Raw genomic sequence first — 24768 nt, 5'->3', positions numbered from 1 at the left:
TCACAAATAAATTTTCAGTCCCTTTATTTGATTCCAAAGTAAAATATTTCACTTGCCCAAAAAAATACTCCACAAATAAAATTGTAGTCCTCTGGTTCATTCTATCATAAAATATTTCATGTACACAAAAATGTACTTCACAAATAAATTTTCAGTCCCTTTATTTGATTCCAAAGAAAAATATTTCATCTACACAAAAAATGTACGTAACATATAAATTTGTAGCCTCTTTGATTGATTCTATAAAGTATAAACTAATATTATTTTTCATTTTGGGTATTGGGCCGAGATCTTCTTAACTGGGCCAAATTATGTGGACTAATACGCTTCTATTTACTGCCAGAATTTGATCTTCTATAAAACCCTCTTTCCTCTGTTCGATCGATGTTCTTCGTCGTCGTAGTTGATTCTGATTTGCGCTCCGATCGCGTAGCAAGCGCTGAAGTTTCTAGATTGTCTCTACTTTCGTTTTTCTTAATTTCATTGATCTTTGGTTGATAATACTGTCATTTTCTTCCTAAGCCCTAGCTTCCAACACGTAGATACTCTTCGCGAGGACTGAGATTGCATTAAAATGCCAAGGTAAAGCGGTTTACGATTCCTTGGTGTTGATTTTTGCGTGGAAGTGCGTATTTTTAACTGTTGCTAGTCTTGTTTGCAGGTACTATTGCGATTATTGTGATACTTATCTCACTCATGATTCGGTGAGTTGAATGCTCGGGATTATCCCTTGTATTCGGACGAATTTTTAGTTTCGGTATAAATCAGTCTCTCTTAAATGATCTAAATTTTGTTCTACTTCCTGAAGTATATCGAACCTGCGATAGCACTGGCTACTCTAAATTTCATGAATTCAACTTCTTGATGTTAGCCTGTGATTGTTAATTTGTACATTCCACTTTTGCCAATAAATCTTATCTAACAGGTGGATTGACTGCCTTATTGCCTCATTTGGTGCCCCTATTTTCCGAATTTATGTCTGATTTTCCATTGTTCTCAACTTTGTTTGGTTTTACCGCCTGTAATTCTTGACATTCATCTTCCGCATTCGTCTGTAAAGTTGATTCCATAAGTTGGTTGACCGCATTTTTACTCCAGTGTTCTTATATTCTGAATTTATCTTTGATTTCAATTATACGACTGAAGAGTTCGCTTCCCTAGCTCTTTTTTTATGAAATTGATTGAAATTTTCGATGTAGTAGTCCTATTTCTTACTAGCTTATTCATTTTCTCCACCTTTTTCAGCCATCTGTCCGGAAGCAACACAATGCTGGGTATAAGCACAAGGTGTTTATTATTTCCTAATTTTGGTTTATTGATACATAGACTGACATATAAGCAGACACAGAGATAAGTAGATATTGGTTAGGCAGATATATAGGTAGATAGGTGGATAGAGAGAGACACAGATTGATTAGTAGGTATAAAGAAAGGTAGATTGAAAGATTTATATGTAGATAGATAGATACGTAGAAAGAGAGGTAGACAGATCGATAGATACGTAGAAAGAGAGATAGAAAGATCGATAGATACGTAGAAAGAGAGATAGACAGATTAATAGGTTCGTAGAAAGAGAGATAGACAGATCGATAGATATAGTTAGACAGGTTGATAAATTGGTAGATACATAGAAAGAGAGATAGACAAATTGATAGATACAGATATACAGGTCGATAAATTGGTAGATACATAGGAAGAGAGATAGACAGATTGATGGATACAGATAGACAGGTTGATAAATTGGCAGATACATAGAAAGAGAGATAGACAGATTGATAGATACAGATAGACAGGTTGATAAATTGGTAAATACATAGAAAGAGAGATATACAGATTGATAGATACAGATAGACAGGTTGATAAATTGGTAGATAAATAGAAAGAGAGATAGACAGATTGATTGATACAGATAGACAGGTTGATAAATTGATAGATACATAGAAAGAGAGGTAGACAGATTGATATATACAGAGAAAGAGAGATAGACAGATTGATAGATACAGATAGACAGGTTGATAAATTGGTAGATACATAGAAAGAGAGAGACAGATTGATATATACAGATTGACAGGTTGATAAATTGGTAGGTACATATCGACAGAGAGATAGACAGATTGATATATACAGGTTGACAGGTTGATAAATTGGTAGATAAATAGAAAGAGAGATTGACAGATTGATTGATACAGATAGACAGGTTGATAAATTGGTAGATACATAGAAAGAGAGGTAGACAGATTGATATATACAGAGAAAGAGAGATAGACAGATTGATGGATACAGATAGACAGGTTGATAAATTGGTAGATACATAGAAAGGGAGAGACAGATTGATATATACAGATTGACAGGTTGATAAATTGGTAGGTACATATCGAAAGAGAGATAGACAGATTGATATATACAGGTTGACAGGTTGATAAATTGGTAGATAAATAGAAAGAGAGATAGACAGATTGATTGATACAGATAGACAGGTTGATAAATTGATAGATACATAGAAAGAGAGGTAGACAGATTGATATATACAGAGAAAGAGAGATAGACAGATTGATAGATACAGATAGACAGGTTGATAAATTGGTAGATACATAGAAAGAGAGAGACAGATTGATATATACAGATTGACAGGTTGATAAATTGGTAGGTACATATCGACAGAGAGATAGACAAATAGGTAGATTATCTTACATCGGTGACCTAGCATGTTCTGACTGAATTATTATACCACCAGGCAAACGTACGTCAATACTATCAGCAGTTTGAGGAGCAACAAACCCAAAGCCTTATAGATCAAAGGATCAAAGAGCATCTTGGGCAAGCAGCATATCAAGTCGGCGCGACATATTTAGCATCTCTCCCGCCAAATGCTCAGCGGCCTCGTCTCCCCGTTCTCCCTACACCAATGATGCCGATGCCTGGCGGTTCGCAACCGCCCTTCTCCGCGATGAGGCCTCCTTTTTTGCCACGTCCTATGCCAGGAGCACCAGGTCTGTGTCGAATATTGATTTAAATTATCTATGGTTCTTGAATATTGATTTATGTAGGAATTGTAGTTATCTTCTAAACTGTTTTAGGTTTAGAAAATGTCAATCTTGCGGAATTCCAGAACGTAGACAGATAATGATTAGGATACGTGATCGTAAATACGAAATTTAGGGCTTCTGTTTGTGATTGCATTTTCTCGGAACTGTTTTAGGTATAGAAAATGTCAATCTTGGCAGCAAAGCTGCTCTTGTTCCTCTGGGTCAGCGCTTGAAAGTGTTTTAGGGCTTATCCTGCTGATATGTTTAATTTCATTCCAGGCTGCAAATTCGAAGTTTGATAACCAAAGATTCTTTTTTCTTCAATTGTAGCATAAATGGAGAAAATAATTAGGATTAGGAATCATAAATATAGTATAAGATCTTTTTTAAAGTTGTCAGAACTTTGGACAGATCCAAAAACGCCTAAACCTTCTGTTCAAAATGTCTAAACGAAAGGATTTCAAAAAACTAGGAACCCAAAATAAGGAAACATTCTTTTTTTGGTGCCCAAGTATCTGTCAAGGATTACTGTTAATTTCATTTTTTTCTAAATCCATTCTTCATTAATCTTCATTGAGTTCAGAATTCATCTATTTATCGATATATTATTACCCGTCATGGACAAAGTCGGACATTTTCCCATTGAAATCTCATATACGTGCACTGAACCGAAGTATATGTTTGGGTGTATATGTACGAGGTATAAGACCAAAACCTCGGTTCTTATGCTTTCTTTCTTTTTTATTCGTTCCATTAATCAATAACGGGTCAAACAGATGGTTTATTTATGATGAAAAAGGTTGTAGAGCTCATAATCTAACCGGAATCAGTGCGTAGGCTTATTAAGACAGGATGGGGTATGCCATGATTTCACCAGATGTCAGCTATTCATAAGGATTTATCTTGATAGCAGAGAGTAGGATGCGATGATCTGATCAATCGATTTGATCAATGGTCTACAGTCTGATCTGGGGGATGATCAAGATCCTATGCTCTTTGTTTTGAGTTATCTCTCTGCCGCTGCTTCAGTAACACTCTTCTCTTATGGCTTAAGATAATTGTTGATTTACTCTGATGATTGCAGAGAAGAGTAGAGCAAGAACCAAAGAAGATAAATTTTTATTTAACAGCAAAAGCTAGTACATTACAATGATACAAACAGTTTTATACTAGCCCTCTAACGGCTAGTTCCTAACGTCTAGTTAACGGCTAATTTGACTAGCCGTTAGCCGTGGTTAATGGGTCCGATGGAGGCAGATAATCTTCTAACTCCATTTGGCTTATTAATGAGTTTTACGTACTTATTTAGCCCATATCTTCAACAATAATGAAACCGGAATGGTCCTTACTTATTCCCCCTCTCTCTTTCTCACTCTAAATCTTGTCCTTGGGTTTATGGTGCAGGTTATGGGGGCATGCCAGGAATGCCATATCCGGGTCCGCACGGTCCGGGCTCGGCAGGAATGCTGATGAATGGGCCTCCTCGGCCTCCGCCTCTTGCCCCTCCGTCGGCAGGCGGGTCGTCCGCTATGCCGATTTCGCCTGGCGGGATTCAGGGCTTCAACCCCGCATCCTATCAGAGCAATCCGACTGCGGCAGGCGGCGGCGGGTACGACTTTCAGGATGGCCCGTCGCCTACGTCTACCCCCCAAGATGGGGGCCACCACCACTTCTCCCAGTCTTCTGAGTAGCCACTAGCTAACCGTTCTCCTTGCACAAGGTACATTTCTATATCTCTTTCTTTATCTATCCAAACTATATAAGAATGCATGTAAATGCTCTCTCTCTCTCTGCACATCTTTTTGATTGTCATAGGATGCTGTCTCTCTCTCTCTCTCTGTCTATCTATCTCTCTCTCCTATATTTATACCCTTCTTTTATTTATTGAGACTTTCGTCTCATCTATCTCTCGTCTGCAGGAATGGCTGATGGAGTCAATGCAACCAGCCTGGATTCTTACGTTTGCAAAGTTGTGAAGGTAGTAGAGGAGGCCACTGCCTTTTCAGGCTGTTATCAAACGCAAAATCCTGTTTCTTTTATGGAGATGCTTACCTTTTTCAAGGCCAGTTTTTTTCTAAATTAAAAAGGCATTCATTCAGAGACATAGATGAACCCTAATCTAGAAATCAAACGCTGACTGATTTTCTTAAATGATCGCTTGCTAAAGATAACGATGTGCATAGGGTCTGGATGATGGCACCATAATCAGCAGCCTAATTAATGGCGGGCTCCTTATTAACAGTGAAGACATACTAGAAAATGCCCCACTCTGCATATTTAATCAGTTCTACATTCATTTTTCTCAGTATTCCTATTTTGATGGATATTAATGCAGGGATAAGGTTAACAATGTGCCGGACGGGATGGATGGGACGGGACAGTGTAGCTGGTAGTTTGTCACGGCTCCCGTCCTGTCACGCGTCCCTGATTTTTAGAAAAAAACCTTCACAGTATGACTTTTGTCTCTTCATCCCGTCATCCGGATAGCATCACAGACAGGCACTAAGGGCAAATAAACAAATAAAAAACTTTTATTTTCAGCTTTAATTTAATTGTTTTGAGACCTAAGTTTGTGCAATTTGTTGCGAGCAATAAATCTTCTGATTCCCTCACTATGCACCTCTCTCCCAGCATCCCCACCATGTCTCATAGCGGCCACGGTACCCGTGAACATGTCACATGTGAAGAGAAGGAGAGAGTGTGAGACAGCTTTTCCTTTCTAAAAAATATTGTCCACTATTGTTGAGATTCATGCCCCGTCACGTCACCCATCCTGACCCCTCGTCATCTGTCATGTCATCGTCATCCAGGCAACTCAACTCTCCCATTTGATCCCTTCACAGTCTATCATATCATCCGTCATGTCATCGTCATCCAGGCAACTCCCCAACTCTTCCATCCAATCCCTTCACCATCTTTCATATCATCCATCATGTCATCATCATCCCGGCAACTCCTCAACTCTCCCATCCGATCCCTTCACCGTATGTTATACCATTTGTCATGTCATCGTCATCCCGGCAACTCCTCAACTCTCACATCACTGTGACAGTCCCAGATATGTCTTTCGTCAAGTCTTCATCTTCAATCATGACCCTCGTGACGGGACTAAAGACGTGACGGAAAACAGTTACTGAACCCTACACAGGGTTATGCCGTGTTAACTTTTACAAAATTAATATTCCATCTAATTGATTCGTATTTACAAAGTCACCACTAAACAAGTGATTGAAAGCCTGCATTAGGGGCATTCCTAAATTTTGTGGGAGGAAGGCTGCATCACAAAGCATCATCCGGAGCCACGTCATCCTGCTCTGCATGTCGTATTGGGTTGTAACCCTATACGATGGTTTGTCGTCTGGAGATGATTATTTAAATATGTCGGAGTAACATTTAATGATGATATCTCTGAACAATCATCATCGAAAGTTTCAACTAGTTGAAACAATTATTTATATTTACAAAACCATCACTAAGCAAGTGATAAAATGCCCTAATCAGAGGAATTCCTGAAATTAGAAGAGAGGAAGGCTGCATCAAATGGTATTCCTGGGATCATGAGTGTAAAACTTGGGAAAGGAGCAGTAAACGAATCTTTATGAAAGAATATTAATCTGGAAAACAGTAGTCATTTGTCCCGTAACTTAAGTGAATTAGTATAAGCTAGGTTTCTGCATCAACAATGACCAGTGGATGATGACAAATCATCCATCAGTTTATAATCAATTTTCATTGTCGAAGATGATGACGGTACTTTGGATAACGATGGTGATTGTTTGGGATCATCATCATCATCTGGTTTCCAAGAGCTGTAATCATTGTTGCCTTCGTCCTTCATCATTCATCAACCCACCCCTGTAAGTTCACTGACAGAGAGGGCATTTTTTTCGTCCTGAGACAAAATAACCGGTCCCGTCCAGGGTCTCGGATGTCAGATGAGATGGAAGTTCCTCTGCCAAACTGTTACGATCCCCATGGAGATCTAAAAAAATCAAGAAATGGGACGAGGGGTAGAGAGAAGAATAGGAGAGATGGAAGAGGTAAGAGAGAAGAAGAGAGAACGATAGGTGAACAAACTCTCAAGAACCTCCGAATCGGGAGTTCTTGTCCTCACGAAAGACGGATACAGCTACTCGTGCCAAGAAACCACAAGTTGATCTTTCATCCAAAAGTCCTTCTAATGACCTTACAAGGGGGTATTTATAACCCGACGATTTCAAGAATCGGTTATCTCATCAGGACTCTAACACGGACAAAGGATGAGACCATATTTTCATCTGGCGAAAATGAACGGTCTCATCTGCAGTCGTTAGACTGCAGAGAAATGTACTAAAATTCCATTTGATGATTATTTTCTTGAATTTAAGAACTTATTTGTTTCAGAACTCAAATCATTTCCCATTTCTAATGTCAGAAGGGATCGAGACCGCAGGGGCGTGCCGTTTTCCTGACGGGATGGTTACCAGATGGGACAGTTTCAGACCGGACGGTTCCCTGATGAGACAGTTTCAGACAGGACGGTTTTAGACGACCCAAAAAAAGGGAATTGGGACAAGACGAAAACCATCCTAAACCATCATACCCTCCCATCCCAGACGATTGTACACCATTCAATCATCGTCTGCTAAACCTATTATGAACTTATGTGAATTGGGACTTTGTAAATGAGTCTTAGACCAAATCTTTAAACATGGCTTTAAAGATGTCTAGTAAAGGTTAGCTATACAAGGAAAAGAAGAAACGGAACTCTATGAAGCAGTGGATTGCCTACCTGGACTTGCTCAAGGAGAGGAACTGATTATTGCTGCTTGTTCTAATCCAGATAGTAGAGCGGGTCCGCTTGATACGATCAGTGAAAATTTGATGTCTGTGGATGAACAGAAACAAAACATTACAAACTCTATTTAAATTAAAGGACATGAATAACTTGAAATTTGAATAGCTGAAAAAATGGCAGAGTGAGTTAAAATGAATTCCTTAAAGACACAATATTTATGAAATAAGATTTAAATTTGATCAGTTCTCCAGAAAAAAAAGCATGCTTTGCAAAATTCCTTCTCGAATTCCTTGTTCAAACAATATTAAAATTAGTTGACGTTGAAATCTTTAAATTTGTAATTTTCTCTCTATGAAAATCGGGAAACTTAAGAAAATTCCTACATGAGTTCCTTGTATATTCTTCCATTGCTTTTTTCTAGGGATAGGAAGGAGAAACAAAAACTTCTGCAGACAGCATTTGAATGAATATACATAAAGCAAACTTCTGGAGATAACATTTGAATCAGTGGACATCAATAGCTCCTCACAGAGTCTCGTCTTATTTGGAATTGAAGGAACAGCCATAACTTGTAAAGACACGATCAAAATCAATTGTCATAATCAGCTTTAAATTTGATCGCTTATCCCAGAGATAGGCAGAGAGACAGAGAGTAAAATAAACCGCTAGATTCCTTCTTGTTCTTATTTAACTGTTCTTGCCAAGGAATGGAAGCAGGAGCTGAAACCTCTAGAAATACTATTTATATTGATTGACACAAACCGCTTCACATTTTTTTCCCCAAAAAAGTAAGTATAACAAATAAACCTCTGGTATGTTACTCATGAATCTACCCGGTTCTTGCACCGGAGAGGAGTTTGATTGTGGCTTCCAACTCTGTTAGATGCAGCACGGATACCTCAAAAGCCAAACTAATCGTCCATACAAGAGTCTTAGAACAAAACATAACAAAATAAAATAATGGGCATATACCCCGACCCAGGCCCTATCTGATGGGCATTGGCCATTTGCCTTTCTGCCGATATGTCATCAGCAGGACCTCGTCAAAGTCCTGACGAATTCCTTCTAGTTGTTAAAAATAATTCTCGTGAATAGAAGACGTGACTGGAACTTCAACAAACACTGTTCAAATCCAATGATGTCAAGAAGATACATCATAAGTAATCTTAAATTGCTTTTTTTAGAGATCGGATGTAGAACTGAAACTTCTACAAAAATTATTTAAATCGATTGACACAAATAGCTTTAAATTTCTACAAACATTGTTCATTTAGAAAAATAGGCACAGTAAATAAAACACCGAATTACTTAGTTATAAATGCCTTTTCATAGGACTGGAAGGAGGGAACATTAATTAAACATTGGAATAGGTATTGCATCCAGGGTCAACCTCTCGTAATCAAGCCTCTGAACAACAATCCCATTTAACAAGAGCTCGGAGCTGAAGACTTCCCCACCTGAAGATTATTGATTACGAGCAGCTCGGAAAAATTGACAATTTAATCCTCAAACATGACGCAGTAATCATTTACCTCTTTCAAGGAAAGGGGAAGAGATGGCAAAATCCTCATCACAAGATATGACCAGAAGATCCTCTTTTGCTGCTGATCTCCCCACCCTCTCCAGAGGCTGCATCACAGAATTATGAACCAATATAAATATAGCTGCAATAGATAGGCAACATTTTTGGAAACATGCTGAATGCATACTCTATATTCCTTTTCTAGCTTATTTTTCTCTTTCTTTATTCAATTTCCTTCTTTCAAGGTGTAACATTTTTTTAATCCCCATCTTTCAACATATTTGTAAAAATACATTACGAAGATCTGTTGGGTATGAGGATCTGCTTCGTGAGTAGTACCGGGTCGAGCCCACAACCCTGTAACATATTTGTACAGATCTGTATGGATAAATGAATCATCTATTTCGAGAAGCACATATGGTGACTCATTGGAGGGATGATATGCTTGAATCATACAAGTCCTGTAATGAGGGATGATATGCTTGAATCATACAAGTCCTGTAATGAGGGATGATATGCTTGAATCATACAAGTCCTTTAATGAGGGATGATATGATTGGATCATACAAGCCTGCAATAAGTTCCCAAATCAAATTTATACCAGTAAGTACAGAAGTGGGATGAATAGGAGTCACATGTGCCTCTCCTCTTTATATAAGGTGGAGGAAGGAATGACAATTCAAGAAATGACCACTAGAAATCGAGTGGGGCAGCTATGCAAGTGGTTTAGGCTGGTGCTTTGGGAGGCTCCGACAACGAGAGGAGTCGGCTTCTGCTTCACCTATCGTGTCTTTGCCAAATCCTCATTTGATCTCATCTTTCTTCCATCAGATTCTTCTTTTTCCTCACAGATTCACAGTCACGTTAAGACATTATTGGGTCTTTCTTTATAGAGGTATTTGGATTTCCAAGACAACAATTTGGAATATTTTCTCAGTGTTTTCCTATCAGATTTAACTGAGGCTATATCAGCCTGATATCATGTTTCCTGTTGGTTTGTGCAGCCAACACATGCAATATCCAAAGGAAATATATTTTCAAGCTGCATACCTGTGTGCTTTCCTATCTAAAAACCACAGTTGGACAAGAATTTCTGACTATGCTGGATCAGTCGTACACCAAAGGTTGACAACAGGGAACTACACATACATAAGAGGTAATGTTGTGACTTGGAAGACAAAACGCAGCAAGTGATCACATGATCCAGGGCAGAATCTGAGTCAAGGAGCTTTGGCTCAAGAGGTAATGTGAAGGAGTGAGGGTCAAAGGGTATTCTGGAAGAAGAAGGGAAGAAAATACTGAAGGCAACTAGACTGTCTTGTGATGAAAAATCAGCTTTTGCCGTTGCCAATAATCCAGTATAACATGAAAGGACAAAGCATATTGAAATGAATCGGTATTACATTGAGGAAAAGGTGGACAAGGGTGCCATCAATCCAAAATTTGTTTGCAATGCAGATCAAGTAGCTGATATCTTCACCAGAGGCCTACCAGGATTAGGGTTTCAGAAACTGATGGTTAAGCTAGGCATGATAGCCCAGATTGAGTGGGTGTTAGATGGACTGGGAATAGACACTGTAAAATCTCGATTCTTTCATACAAATCAGATAATGGACCCTCGAATTGCACTGAAGGGGATTCTGAATCAATCTGCTCTCAACCAACTGGGAGCACCTTAACATGTTGGGAATCAAGTGGGAAATTACGTGATGTTACCATTCTCATCGGTTGGGAATCAGTTCATCTTCCCCTACTATTCGAATGGCCCGCCTTAACCATGGGCCCCTGCCACAGAACCATATGAGGATCGCCTTTGGAGCCAGTGGTCCAGGAAGCATAAAGCCTAACAGATCATCCCTCAGATGCTTAAATGGGTTAGCCCCCGGATATATTTTTTCCTTTTCTCAGTCTGTCTTCTATATTTAGCTTTATTTCTTTCAAGAATCATGTCCCAGATAGAGGCTTAAATCAAGGTCTAAATCGGAGACTCATGATGTACTTTGCGCTACCTCACTCAGTTGGGAGGAAGGCTCTTAGTCGTTTTCTCTGGTAGTGGGCCCCCAGTGCAGGAAACTTCCTGAGCCATTGCTGCTTGCATGGCTGGCTCTCCTCTCGAGCATACACCTGACAGTGTATGTTATCATCTACAGATTCATCCTTTCGAAAGAAAATCATCCACAAATGCAAACACATGAATCCATTTATTCTTAATTTGGTTCTCTTAAAAAATATGAAGATGGAGTATTTGTGTGAGAAATGACAAGAGATGGTTATGAGATCCTGCTCCAGATGACCCACCACCAGCACTGCCACCTCTCTTCTTCCTAGGACTTTGTTATAAAAAAGAACACTACTTACTAACCTGCCTTAAATACCAATTAAACAGTAACGAGCCGTGGCCCATTTAAACATTAGAGAACTTATAATCCATGTGGATTATAAGTAGTTAACAAAGGGAAGTTAGAAAGGAGCGCCGGTAAGCTATTTATAAGATGTGGCCCACTTACATATTAACAAAAGAAAATAGGTGGAGAGCAGAAAATGGTTGTTAGATACAGGCTGGCAAATAATATGTTCCTTTAAAAATCAAGGAGCAAAATACACTGCTCCAATTTGGATTATTAAATCAAAAAATTGTATCCCGATTTTGCCCACTGCTGAAGTTGGAGGGGCGAGATGAGGTAGCCATAGAGTCAGTCTAAAAGGAGAGAAAACGGGAAACACAACAGTTTTCGTTCACAAGTTGGGGGGCTCTTAAGTATGTATGCAGAGTGGGCTATCTCAAAGAGAACCCTTATCACAAAATAACTTTAAATGAATAAATAAAAACATATAAGGGTAAGGTACGTCTGGGGGTAAAAGATAAGAATAGAAATGCCATAGTCTGGTAATCAAAAAACTACCACCATAGAGACAATAATGCATATGAGAGAATGATAATCATAAAGAGAATACCTCGCCTTTGGCTGCCCTAACTAAGTCAGCAACTAGTTCCCTGCTGGGTTTGACATTAGGTGTGATGAAAACTCGTTTACCCTGAATAAGTTTCAACAATTACAAATTAGAGCAAGAAAAGCTAATATCTATATCATAATTTACAGACGCCGAGTAAAATCTAAAAAGATAATTGAATCAAATGGACATATACCTGAAGAAAAGATTTTTGCCGTGCCCGAGACAAGGAATCCGGCATGCTGAACCCTATCTCTTTCTCCTTCTTCACGTCCCTAAGTATATAATTTTTCTCATCAATTGCGCAGCGTGCTTGGCTGCAGCTTTCCAACCAGTGATGCGACACCACTGGTTTGCCAAGAGCCATTCCTAGCAGCATATTTCTAGTTCGAACAAACTTATCTGCCACGAAATGTGTAGCCTCCGAAACACAATCCACAGAGGAGATACCCAAACGCACCAAAATCTGCAAAGCAGAAAGATCTCAGGATGAAAGTAAAAAAGGTTCTAGTTTCAGGCGATGACGAAAGTCATCACTGTCATTCAAAAACCATCACTCGAAGTCTTCAGCTTGAATGGAGATGATGATTCAATAATCCTTATCGTAGTGTCAGCCACAGTCAAATGACGAAGATGATAACGATTTCATCATCGTATCTCTTCATCCAAGTGAGTTTAACAGAGGGTATGATGAGACAAAACAATCATCAGCATCCTCATCCGACCAGTGGAGGAAAGTCAATGACAATGATGATTTAGTCATCGTCGTGATCCTTCCAATGACGAATGACACAGACAATAACGACTTCGCATCCTCATCAGTGATGATGAACGCTAGTTTTAGTTCTAGAAAGCAAATGTTGTAACATGCCTTACCCTTTTCTGCTTCTTAATTATATCATCATCCAAGTGATGACTGAGACAAACCCGGATGCTCGCGATCTCTCTCCTTCTTCGGAGATCTCTGAGGCCAACATTTGGAGAAATTTCTGCCTTCCCCAGTTTAATTGGCTCCTTGAAAACTGATGATCTTGATAAGCGCCTCTGACATTTTTCTCTCAAAGAATGAGCACTGGTGCAAATGGGCGATACATTACTTGATTCAGAAGTTGGCAACACATATGTGTCTTCAACTGCCTGCTCTCCCTCATGCCGTCTTCCCCTTTCAGGGGTTTTCTCTTCTTCATTCGCATCATCCAATGAAGCCATAAATTTAACCTGCTCGAGATTTACTCTCTCATTCTCAAGAGAATAGGACACATGAGGGCCAATCACTGACAAACCATCCTCTTTAGATGTGTTGTGAAGCGCCTTTAACCTCATTGATCTCCGTACACTGCCTCCAAGGTTAGAAGAAATAAGATCCATTGCTTCAGCTGCAACTTGAGTATCAGGTCCAGCAGTTCTTGACAGTTTTACTGGTGAATCTCGAGAAACATCGCCAATGGAAGTTTTTGGCTTCCTTCGACGCTCTGACGAGGATAGACGAGTTCTCTTAGAACCATCACCAGAAAATCTACCTTCTTCCTTCAATGATGATGCATGGGATTTCTTCATATGCAAAGTACCTCCGAAAAAAAGGTCTTTTCTCTTTGTAAAGAAGTCACCACCACCCTCGTCTTCACAACTATCAACCCAGTCAAAAATTCTGGCTTTCCCTAAAGGGTTTCCAGGGATACAAGTTTTCATTAGTTTATGAGCCCCTACAGCAATCGGAACTGAGAACTTTTCCACTTCGATTCTCGTCCCATTGTTGTAATCTTGAGAGAGCCCCATATCATTAACGAACAAGAATTTATCAACAGCCTTCAGAGCATCTGCCTTGATCTGTTCAGCTGGTTCTTGCGAGCAATAAAGAGAGTAAACAGGCTCTGAATTTCTACCATCAGCTCCACCAGATAATTTCTCTTCAAAATCAAGCTTCCTTGCTGCATGGCTGACATTTCTACTCGCAGCTTCATCACCATGAGAGACCTGCACAGAAATCGCAAAGTACAGGATTTACAAACTTCCTGAGAGAGACCCAGTATCATGACATTATCGCTTGTGTCTAAAAGAGATTATATCTAAAATAGATAAAGTGGGTGAGGTGACAGAAAGCCATGATATTTGAAAACTGAAAGTACATGAGATTTTTTACGAAAGGACTATCTCATTAGTTTCACTTACTTCACCAGCAAAAGATGAATTCCTCAGAGAAACGCCAATCTCTGGAGTAGCGTTCCGGCTTGCTGCAAGACCAGCAGCCCGCAGCGATGCAGCCCGGACTTCACTGAAGCTCCTCTTTATAGGCCCTGCTCAATCGAAATAATCCCAAAAAAATCTCAAATCCGACAAGCTAAAGTACACTTATCCACGAACCAAATTCGAATTTCCCCTTTCACCTCCTCAATCACAACGCAAAAAAGAGACAAACCTGATCCGTCCCCTCCAACAGCAGGTGAAGCCTGATCCGATTCAGCTATGCAATTCACGGAAGGAATCACAAAAGGAGTGGAGACTTCATCGGAGTGCTCTTCATCACTATCCAACACCGCGGTCTTCTGAGACCCTTCCTCGCCATCCTCAGCAGCTTCGGTCTCCACGCACACCTCAAATCCACGATTCCAGCTGACAGGATCCTGAACTTCCATAAACTGCGTCTCTCCGGCTAGGTCAGAAGACTCCTCCATGAACTCCGTCTCTACCGCATCATCATCATCATCTTCCTCCAAAGGAATTGTATCATCGCGATCGCACAACTGGCCATGAAATCCGAGATTTTTATCAATTTCTTCATCTCCAATCCGCCGAGGAACGATCGATCGGTCCGCCATTACATTCGCCATCGAAGCTTTCTCCGCACGCCGAGCACTCTCGCTCTTCGCCATGGCTGTATTCTTGGCGGGAACTTCCATTTAAAAAGAGGCGGTCGGATCTTAACCGGCTAAAACCGTTAAACCCCATTATTTATTAATTGAAAATTATTTGTTAATTAATTTAATGACAGTTATTTTGCCGGCAAAAGCCAGAGCCTGGTCTGCCCTGTCCCTCGTCTCCGCTCCCAGGGATCGTTCCGCTGTGCCGGATTGATGGTAGTATAGTTCCGGATCGTCCGGGCCGTGGACGATGGACGGGACGGGTCGAAGATCGTCCAGTCCGATGTCCGGATATTTCAACTTCGTCCAACCCGTCCCGTCCAGGGATTCATCCATTAAAGAAAAAAATTGTCCGCGTCCCAGCTTTGCCAGTTCGTCCCGTGCGGAGGAAATCCGTCCCGTTCCAAAGTTTTAAAATTACGTTTTAAAATTTTAATATACTTTTCTGAGTTTTTTTGGGGAAATATGGAGGGGAGAGAGAGCAAAGGGACATATGAACAAATACTTTTGGGCTGCGTCAGTTTGCGTGTGCGAAAAGAAGCAGGGACTTCGATGTAAAATGCCAAGGAATTGATTAACCAATGCCACGTGGCAAGATCTCGACCATCGGATGCGAATCCGACGGATTTTCATCCATCCCTAACGGTCCATTGTCCGAGACCTCTGGACAGGATGGATTTTTCCGTTCGACGATCGGAAAACCATCCCGTCCGTTCATCCTGGGATGAATTTCCGTCCCAGTTTTTGTCCAATCTCGTGGACGGGATGATTTTTTCGTACTGGGACGAAAAAGCCATCCCCTCCTCGTCCCTGCACTGTAGATGGTAGCAACGGAGTTAGTTTACTTTGTAATGCTCCTAAAGTCGTGCCTGCTTCAGTCTTGATTCTCCTAAAGTCGAACCTTCGGAGTATGAGTGGTGTGAGGGGACGATTATCGAGAAAGCGTGACGCGAAAGGGTAACGTTATGGGCACCCTCGATGAAAGAGACAAACTAGGACTATGATTGAAGTGGTATCGCTCTGGTTCTTGACGTCGCTCGTTGCTCATGAGAGACGCGTTTTGGATGGAACTAAACAATGTTCCGGTTTAGGGAAATAACTATTATTTGTATTTAATTATTAAATGCAGATTTAGATACCATATTTACTGTAGAAGTACTAAAATTGGGCAGGAAGGGGCAAAGTATTACATTTATTAATGATTGAAAGGACCATTCTTTCTTACTCACGTGCTGTAATAAAGTTTCAATCATACATTTTATACTGAATTGATTCTGAATTATACACTGATAGTACACATTATTTGAATTTTATGACATGAAATTTGGTTGCATTATACGATATTCCTACTGTGTGATTTGCGTTTAAATTCTATTGTGAGTTTTGCATTTATTAATTAGTAAAATCGTGTTCAGTTAATATCAAAGCATGATAATTGTGTCTTATTATGTATGTCTTCCCTGCCGCTGTGCTTTGTGTTGTAGTTTCCTTCTAATGCCTTTCAGAACGCCTATGAATGCATCTCTCTCTCTCTTTCCAGTTATCTTTTTCTCTCTATCTATCTTCTTCTCTCTCTATCTACCCTCTTCATCTCTCTCTAGCCGCCTATCTTTTTACCCCTCTGAAACCTCCATACCTTTCTATCTTCATCTCTCTCTCTGCCATTATTCTTTATATGCATATCTTCATCTCTCTCTCTCTACCATTATTCTTCTCTATCTGCACATCTACATCTCTCTCTGCCAGTCGTCTTCTCTATCTGCAAATCTTCATCTCTCTCCGCCATTCTTCTTATCTATCTGCATGTTTCATCTCTCTCTCTGCCATTCTTCTTCTCTATATGCATATCTCTATCTCTCTCTTTCTCTATCATTCATCTTCTTCTTCTCTATATGCATGTCTTCATCTCTCTCTCTCTCTGTCATTCTTCTTCTCTATATGCATATCTTCATCTCTCTCTCTCTCTGCCATTCTTCTTCTTCCCTACATGCATATCTTCATCTATCTCTCTCTCTGTGCCATTCTTCTTCTCTATGTGCATATCTTCATCTCTCTCTCTCTCTCTGCCATTCTTCTTCTTCCCTATACGTATATCTTCATCTCTCTCTCTCTGCCATTATTCTTCTTCCCTACATGCATATCTTCATCTATCTCTCTCTCTCTGTGCCATTCTTCTTCTCTATGTACAAATCTTCATCTCTCTCTCTCGCTGCCATTCTTCTTCTCTATACGCATATCTTCATATCTCTCTCTCCCTGCCATTCTTCTTCTTCTCTACATGCATATCTTCATCTCTCTCTCTCTGTCATTCTTCTCAACATGCATATCTTCACCTCTCTCTCTCTCTCTGCTATTTTTCTCCTTCTCTATATGCACATCTTCATCTCTCTCTCTCTGCCATTTTTTTCTCTTTATGCATATCTTCATCTCTCTCTCTCTGCCATTTTTCTTCCCTATATGCATATCTTCATCTCTCTCTCTGCCATTCTTCTTCTTGTCTATATGCATATCTTCATCTCTCTGCCATTCTTCTTCTCTATCTGCATATTTTCATCCCCCTCTCTCTGCCTATCCTTTTGCTCAATGACAGATTTAGTATCACAAATTAATCCAAGAATAAGAATGGTAGTGATGCGGGGAAGACATGTTTTAAAAATTAATGATGGCCTAACTCAAGATACTTGACCCATCCATGACGAGGACTCAACATCAGCATTCAATATTAGCTGGATTAATTTTAACAGGGAATAAGTACGTGTATAAAAATATGACAAAAAAAAACGGAAATCCTGATTCCGAAGAGAGATAGATCGCGAGCGAGCCGCTGCGCTCCTCAGCCGTTCAAAAGAAAAATCCATAGATCACACGGCGAGGAGACTCCCAAAAACCCAAGCCAAACAACGCAACAATCGACTTAACCTGAGCAGAGAAGCACCTCAGGGACCGACGCCGGGTCCAGCTCAAAGCAACCCCTCAAATTCCCCCCACGCTCTTCGGTCAGCCTGAAGGCCGGCACCTGGTGTGAAAATCTCGTCATCTCCACCACCCCAATTTCCAGCACCGTCGTCGTCATCATCGTCGCTGTCGCCGCCCTGAACACGGTCCTGAACCCCTCGACCTTCTCCAGCACCGCCGCCACCACCACGACCTCCGACGAACTCCGTATCTCCACCATATCATACTCCCCCGCGTCCATGCACTTCTCGAGATCAGTCATCTCCCAATCACTTCTCCAATTCCTGTACACTGCCCACACCTCCCCCGGCCTCGGGCCGATGTCATATGCCGACGGCCCCCGCTTCGTCCCGCCGGCAATCTGCCGGGCCTGAACCACGTGCGAGAAGGTGTCCGTGGCAGTGTAGCTCTGCTTGCCGTCCTTTCCGGTCAGCAGCCTGAACCTCCCACACCCGAGCGGGAGCCCCCGGCTCAGCCACTCGGCCTCCACCTCGGACCGCGGCTCGGCCTCCAGCCACGTCAGCTCCACTGTGAACTCTTCCGTCTCCACCTTCTTCACTATGGCGTAGTACTTGGGAAAGCCGTCGTCTTCGCAGTACAACGCCCAGACCTGGCCCGCCCTGAACTTATCCTCGCCTCGCTCCTCTTCAAAGTCGTGGAATTCGGAGTCCTCGTATCTGACCTCATCTGCAGGTTTCTCCGCCGTGTCTTCGACTTCCGGGTCCATGTTGACGGGGAGTGAGCCAAAGTCCAGCTCGAAGAACCCCTCGGAGATTCCTTCCCGCTCAGTCCCTTTCATCCTGTATGCCGGCACCTGGTGAGAGAATCTGAGTAGCTCGTCCGGAGCGACATGGACGGCATCCCCCCCTCGCTGGCGGAAGACGCAAGTGAAGCCTTGGACTTTGACCAAATGGACAACGTCGGCGCCAGACTCGGCGTTGAAATCAGACAGCACCTCAACAACCTCGTAGTCAAACTTCTGGTGCTTCTCCGGCTCTTCGCTCCAGTTCTTGTCCCAGCCCCTGAATAGAGCCCACACTTCGCCTTTCCTGGGGACTATTAGATACTGGTTCTTCCGATTGCCCTTGCTCCACGTCACAGGGTGGGAGAAAACACGGGAGACGTCAGAGGTTTCTGCTTTCCCAAGCCGGAATGCTCCACAGCCCACGGGCAGCTCTTCATCGGTCCACTTCTTCTCGGCTTCCCCTATCGGCACGTGCTCCAGCCAACTGAACCGCACCTTGAACCCGTTAGCCGAAGAAACGCTCTTGATAAGGGCATAGAATCTCGGCATCCCGTCCAAAAAGTCATAGAGCGACCAGATCTGACCAGCAGAGAAGCACTCGGGCGATCTATCATTGTCGAAGTCGTAGAATTCAGGATCCGGGTAGTCCAGATAGTTCGTGTTAACCCCTGGCCCGCTGTCGCTGTCGCTGTCGCTGTCGTCTGACTTAGTGCTCTCAGCAGCCTTATTGCCAGTTGCCTTCTTCGGCGTCTCCTGCGGGGTCACGGGTTTTTCCATGGTGGAGTTTGTCTCGTTAGAAGGATTGCAAGTTTCCTCGGCGGGTGCTTCGACCTGCTCTTCATCGTTCCCATGCACAGGTTCAGTAGACGAACGTTTCCTCAGCCGTTTGAAGTTGGAAGGAGGTTTTGTGTCGTCACCATCACTGTTGGCTTCGTCAGCATATGAAATATTTTGCTTCAGCCTTGACGATCTACGAGGACGGTGATCTGAACTGTAGCCGGCACTTTGTTTGTTTCTCAGCATTGTCTCGTCGTCGGAGTCGTCCGAGTCAGACTCTGATTCCACTGTCATCTTCCTCCCTCGCTTCACGTTGGCATTACCCGATGGCTGTCCATTCGAAGCCGTCTGCTGTTGTTTCCCTGCAACTTTCATTTCTTCAACCTCCGCCTTCTCTTCCTTCTTATCCTCCGTTGGCTTCTTTTCGTGGCTACTGCCTTGACCAAATACCTTGGTAAACACAGTAGGAACAGGGCCAGTCCCATCGTTCTTGCATTGTTCTTTCCCATGGTTTTGGCCAGCGCTAGAAGTGTGTTGAGCTTGCGGAAATAACCCAGACTTGTTCAGGGGAAATCCAAAGTTCACGACTCCAGGCGCAACCTGCGGCTCTATCTCATATGCAACAAAAGGTTTCAAGCAGTTCTGGCAACGAAGGGGCTTGTTGAGGATGGTGTAGTAGTACTGATATCTGATTCTACAAGAAGGACAAAGAGTCCAAAATGTAGCTGACCCAGAAGTAGCCGTGGTGGTCTGCGGTTGCGGCGGGCGAGCAGCTTGAGCATGATGAAAATTGCTGAAAGGCGGGGCGTGGTTTGCAAATCCTCCTGGCACTGGAGGTTGCTGTTTTCTAGAGTTATGGGCTCCACTCTGAGACTTCAAAACTGCAGTTTTAACGCTAGAAGTTCTCTTCAAGTCATACACAGTGCGACTCATCTTGTCTGAGAGAATGCGGTGTGCCTCGCCGATGAGCTTGAAGGCGGCTTCAGCACCGGCAAACTTGTTCTTGTCTGGATGAAGTAAAAGGGCGAGCTTCCGGTACTGCTTCTTAATCAATGCCTCGTCTGCAGAGGCTTCCACTTGAAGGATTCCGTACCAGTCCTCAAAACCATTGACTCTTGCTTCAGCAGAGCAATGAACTTCACAGACAGTTAGCATCTGCGATGTGTTCTCGAGGTCGGGGAAAAGTCTCTGGGCTTTGAGGACCATTTTTCGGGCTCCATCATAATCTCTGCATTGCATCTTCTTCTCTGCAACGGCCTTCGCCCGGACAGCTTCTTCTTTATTGCACTCCATCCCCGCTTCGCGATGAGCACCCCCACACTCTTAACAAGATGCAAATCTTACTACATATCCCTCCCTTCAAAAAAAAAAAAAGGAAAAAGAGACTCATTCATTAGTTTGTTGCTGCAATAAGATGAGAAAATGACAATTTTCAGGCCAAAAAGAAGCTTAAATACAAACCTATGCAGGCAAATAAATTATTGATTTTGTTTCCCCTCGAATGAAGAAAAATAATGATAGGAAATCGGTCTTTTTTGGGAAAATAGCATATTGGTGGACAACCACCAAAGTCATTACGCAGAGGCTAAAGCTTTGCTTAGTTAATCGCTTAGTCCTCAACTATTATTAAAAAAAATTAATATTTCGAGTCGCTTCCAGGGCCCTGATGAACCGGCCATTGATTTCTAGAAACAGGAAAAGTAAGCCGAATAATTGAAGATTCTACTGCTTTACATTAACTTCGGCGCTAAAACATCTGATTTTCAAAACCGGTGAAATTAAACACGATAATGAATTATATGCAATCGAAAATTTAACAAGGGAAAAGATGTGTAAACTACAATAATTAAATAAACACCAAATAATCTCTAAACCTTGAACAATCAGAATGTGTAGAGACAGCAAACAACATTTTCTCTCAAGCGCACCCCGTAAAATATCTGAATGACTTACTGCTCAAGATAATTATCAACTAGCTTAAAGTAGGAACAAAGAAACGCTTGGATTAACAAAACATTTTTTTCTGAAAGACAAAAGGAAGATCACTTGGAACTGGTGATCAACCCATTTGAATCCGAAAAACAATAACTGATGAAAAACGACGCTCGTTAAATATTGAGTTGAAACGCCTGAGGACACTATACTACTATTTGCATACCTGGTTTTTTATGCAAATGTTTTTCTACCAGGATTTCCTAAAAGTATTACATTGTATTATGCAGAAGCATGGGGGGAGAGTGATTTATTCAAAGAAATATTTCTCAAAATTAATTACTTTGACTTTTAAGGCAAACGACTACTCCTCCATTCTTCACCCCAGATTCAAGTCCCGTCAGAGAAAATCATCACAAAATTGTTATTTACAGAAAAAAAATCGTCATTAAATGAAAACACAGGGTAGGGAAAATGTAAACTTTGTCAAATAAAAAAGAAAGGCTAGCTTTACGAAATTCTTTAAACGACGCTCATTCAAATGATAGAAATAATGCATATCGACTAAAAGCTGCATCAACTGTGTAAAAGATCTCAGAATAACTTCTTGACTGATTATACAAGATTAAAGCGCAGTCAGGGATCCATAACCCATGTAATGCAGGTAAACCATCAGAACGAACAAAACGTTCAAAAGTTGACTTATATCCACTGGTGTCGGTCTTCTAGTGATCTAAGCGAAAAAGATTTTTGAAATGCTCACCGAATAAATAGATTCGGATAATGCAAATTCCAGATCTGCGAGAAAACGAGGCTCTTTAGTCGATTTCCTGGATCGTAGAGTCTATCGTTGAACCCAGAAGATCACCACGCGCGAAACATCACTTCGACCTGCCAAGAGAGACAAAATCATAGCCATAACCAGACATAGATTCCCGATTAGGAGGCAGTTCATCGCAAAAAAGCAGGCAAAAATGCACACTCATCACAAATAACCCAAAATGTGGAACAAAAAAAGCAGAAACCCCAGACAAATCGAGAAAATACGCACTACCCGTTCGAAGCAAAAAACCCTAGGAGCAGCAGAGCAACTAAACTGCGCCGATTACAAAAAACCGAAAAGAAATCCTCAATAACAAGAACCAACGATGGTTAAATGGAGGATTATAGACCTACCCATCATGCCACTCGTCAGCTGCTCCGCCAAGTGCGACGTATCAGAGATCGATCAAAGGGTAGGAAAGAAGAACAGAAGTTAAGAATACAGATCAAAAACTGCTTCGATCGATAGAGAAGAGGTCGAATCGGAAACCCCAGCGCGCCTGCTTTCTTCGTTCTGCCGCCCCTACTACCCTGGCGGGAACTGCAAGAACAAATACTGAGGAAACAGCAAAATATCAAGTAATTTGCCCCCCTTTTCCCCTTTTGGTAATGATTATTTCTGACACATATAAATACCCAAACTGCAATATTAGGTGCTTAATTACCTATTATGAATTGGTGATAGTAACAAGGAAAGTAACATTGGATGATTAATAGTCTTTAACTATTGAATGGCTCTGTGGAGGGTAAATTGGTAGTTTCCCTTCTCTATGGTATTTATAGAATAATTAGTGATCCATGTGGTAAACTGAAAATTGGAGATGTGGAATTTAAGAGTGTCTTTAGAAATTCGAGATTATTAAATGAATATTTCGATGTATATTCATCGTTTTGATTATTATTTCTCTGATCAAATAATCTTACTCAGGGATCTATTATAGAGAGTGAGGTAATACTTGTATATATATATTAAACAAAGAGTTAGAAGAGAGGAAGAATATATGTTAAGATAATAATACTTGTAAGGGATGTTATTATTTATTGTTTAAACTATAGTTAAGAAAAATGTAGGAAGACATATGTATGGATAAAACATAGTGAAATACTTAGAAAGAGGGAGAGTTGTGGCAACTGGCAAGAGAGAAAAGAAAGTGAAAAATGAAAGAAGTTAAGAGCGCACCCTAGGTGTTTGTAGAAATGCCAAAACCAGAGGGAATGTGTAGATTTTCAAAATGAAATTTGATTGTTTTATTCAACTACAAGCAGAAAATGGTAGAATGAGATGGTCACTAGATCATAGAATTTAGGTGGAGAATACCAAGCTCTTCACACATATCTTAAATCTAAAGGCATTGTTCATCAAGTATCGTGCCCACATACTCCTGAACAAAGTGGTAATGCCGAACGCAAGCACCGCCATTTAATTGAAACTGCTCTCACGTTGCTTCACTCTGCACACATGCCCAAAAATTTTTGGGATGAAGCTGTGGCCACGACTGCATTTCTTATCAATCGCATGACCACCCTTGTACTTAGCAACAAATCACCTCTTGAACCTTTATTCACTGCCTCTGCTGACTATTTCTTATTAAGCGCTTTTGGATGTCTATGCCATCCCTACTTACATCTTTATTCTCATCACAACTTTTATTCTCAATCTGAGAAGCGCGTCCTTCTGGGCTAAATTTATCTACACCTGGGTTATGGATGCCTCTCATTGCTTTCAGATAAAACTCTCATTTCACGTCATGTTATTTTTTATGAATCTATTTTTCCATTTCCCAATGTTATGCACTCGCCTAGATATGGCCGCCTTGGCCCTTCCCCGAATCATTCTATTTCTCCTGCTCTCTCTTCTGTTACCTATCTGTCTCATGTGTCAATTTCTTGCTCACCTCCTGTGTCTCATGATTCTCCCAACTTGCATTCCTCGTCTTCCTCTTTCCCTCCGAACCCCCACCCTTTCATTCTCTGACCAGTTCTGCCTCTTACTCCCCAATTGTTCTACTTTGTTCAGAAGATCTTTCTGTCACATATCCTGACCTCCTTCCCACACTTGGCTACACACCCTACCCTAGCATCCTCTTGAAAACTATACCTCTCCATACCTTCTACTCTGCTCCCCAGTCCCCTACTGCCACTTGTTCTTCTCCTCTCCAGACTTAGTCCAAATGTTTAAGCTTCTCTTCTATCAAACATCCTTTCCCTCATGCACTTATGGCTCAACTACATCACCCCATTGAGCCCACCTCCTTTAAGGATGCCTCCCAAAACTTCCAATGGATGGCAGCCATGTCTACAGAGTATTGTGCCTCAATGCTGAACCGCACCTGGATCCTTGTTCCTCAGAATCCCAATTTCCAAGTCATTGTTCATAAATCTGTCTATCGGTTGAAACACAC

The 24768-nt window shown here is 41.4% G+C and overlaps 3 protein-coding genes across 3 annotated transcripts; 1 reads left to right on the top strand and 2 right to left on the bottom strand.

Moving 5' to 3' along the window:
* The first annotated feature begins 371 nt into the window (after positions 1-371).
* Positions 372-5087, top strand: LOC144715728 (U1 small nuclear ribonucleoprotein C-like). The gene is made up of 6 exons (XM_078590702.1): positions 372-582; positions 662-704; positions 1246-1287; positions 2735-2990; positions 4431-4746; positions 4946-5087. The coding sequence occupies exons 1-5, from the start codon at positions 575-577 to the stop codon at positions 4715-4717; spliced, it is 636 nt and encodes a 211-aa protein (XP_078446828.1). The 5' UTR covers positions 372-574; the 3' UTR covers positions 4718-4746; positions 4946-5087.
* Positions 5088-5208: 121 nt separating this feature from the next.
* LOC144715727 (uncharacterized) lies at positions 5209-15400 on the bottom strand. Its single transcript, XM_078590701.1, has 9 exons — positions 14694-15400; positions 14447-14571; positions 13154-14251; positions 12474-12743; positions 12281-12361; positions 9336-9432; positions 9194-9260; positions 7798-7893; positions 5209-6535 (listed from the first exon to the last, which is right to left on the bottom strand). The coding sequence occupies exons 1-9, from the start codon at positions 15172-15174 to the stop codon at positions 6520-6522; spliced, it is 2331 nt and encodes a 776-aa protein (XP_078446827.1). The 5' UTR covers positions 15175-15400; the 3' UTR covers positions 5209-6519.
* A 2444-nt stretch (positions 15401-17844) lies between these two features.
* On the bottom strand, positions 17845-22937 carry LOC144715469 (uncharacterized). Its single transcript, XM_078590394.1, has 3 exons — positions 22721-22937; positions 22308-22435; positions 17845-20969 (listed from the first exon to the last, which is right to left on the bottom strand). The coding sequence occupies exon 3, from the start codon at positions 20903-20905 to the stop codon at positions 18050-18052; it is 2856 nt and encodes a 951-aa protein (XP_078446520.1). The 5' UTR covers positions 20906-20969; positions 22308-22435; positions 22721-22937; the 3' UTR covers positions 17845-18049.
* Positions 22938-24768: the final 1831 nt, after the last annotated feature.

The sequence above is a fragment of the Wolffia australiana genome, chromosome 19 (genome assembly GCF_029677425.1).
Source record: "Wolffia australiana isolate 7733 chromosome 19, ASM2967742v1".
In the NCBI taxonomy this organism is placed as follows: Eukaryota; Viridiplantae; Streptophyta; class Magnoliopsida; order Alismatales; family Araceae; genus Wolffia; species Wolffia australiana.
Note: the sequence above shows the minus strand (reverse complement) of the source record. Positions and strands in the feature narration are given on the sequence as shown.

Excerpts from the sequence above, each read along its gene's own strand:
- LOC144715728 (XM_078590702.1), top strand. Across the intron at positions 1,288-2,734 it reads ATGCTGGGTATAAGCACAAG|GCAAACGTACGTCAATACTA; the intron begins GTGTTTATTATT and ends TTATACCACCAG. Across the intron at positions 2,991-4,430 it reads TCCTATGCCAGGAGCACCAG|GTTATGGGGGCATGCCAGGA; the intron begins GTCTGTGTCGAA and ends TTTATGGTGCAG.
- LOC144715727 (XM_078590701.1), bottom strand. The coding sequence starts at position 15,174 with ATGGAAGTTCCCGCCAAGAATACAGCCATGGCGAAGAGCGAGAGTGCT. Across the intron at positions 14,572-14,693 it reads TGTTGGAGGGGACGGATCAG|GGCCTATAAAGAGGAGCTTC; the intron begins GTTTGTCTCTTT and ends TCGATTGAGCAG. Across the intron at positions 9,433-12,280 it reads TTAGGGCAGCCAAAGGCGAG|CCTCTGGAGAGGGTGGGGAG; the intron begins GTATTCTCTTTA and ends TCTGTGATGCAG.
- LOC144715469 (XM_078590394.1), bottom strand. The coding sequence starts at position 20,905 with ATGGAGTGCAATAAAGAAGAAGCTGTCCGGGCGAAGGCCGTTGCAGAG.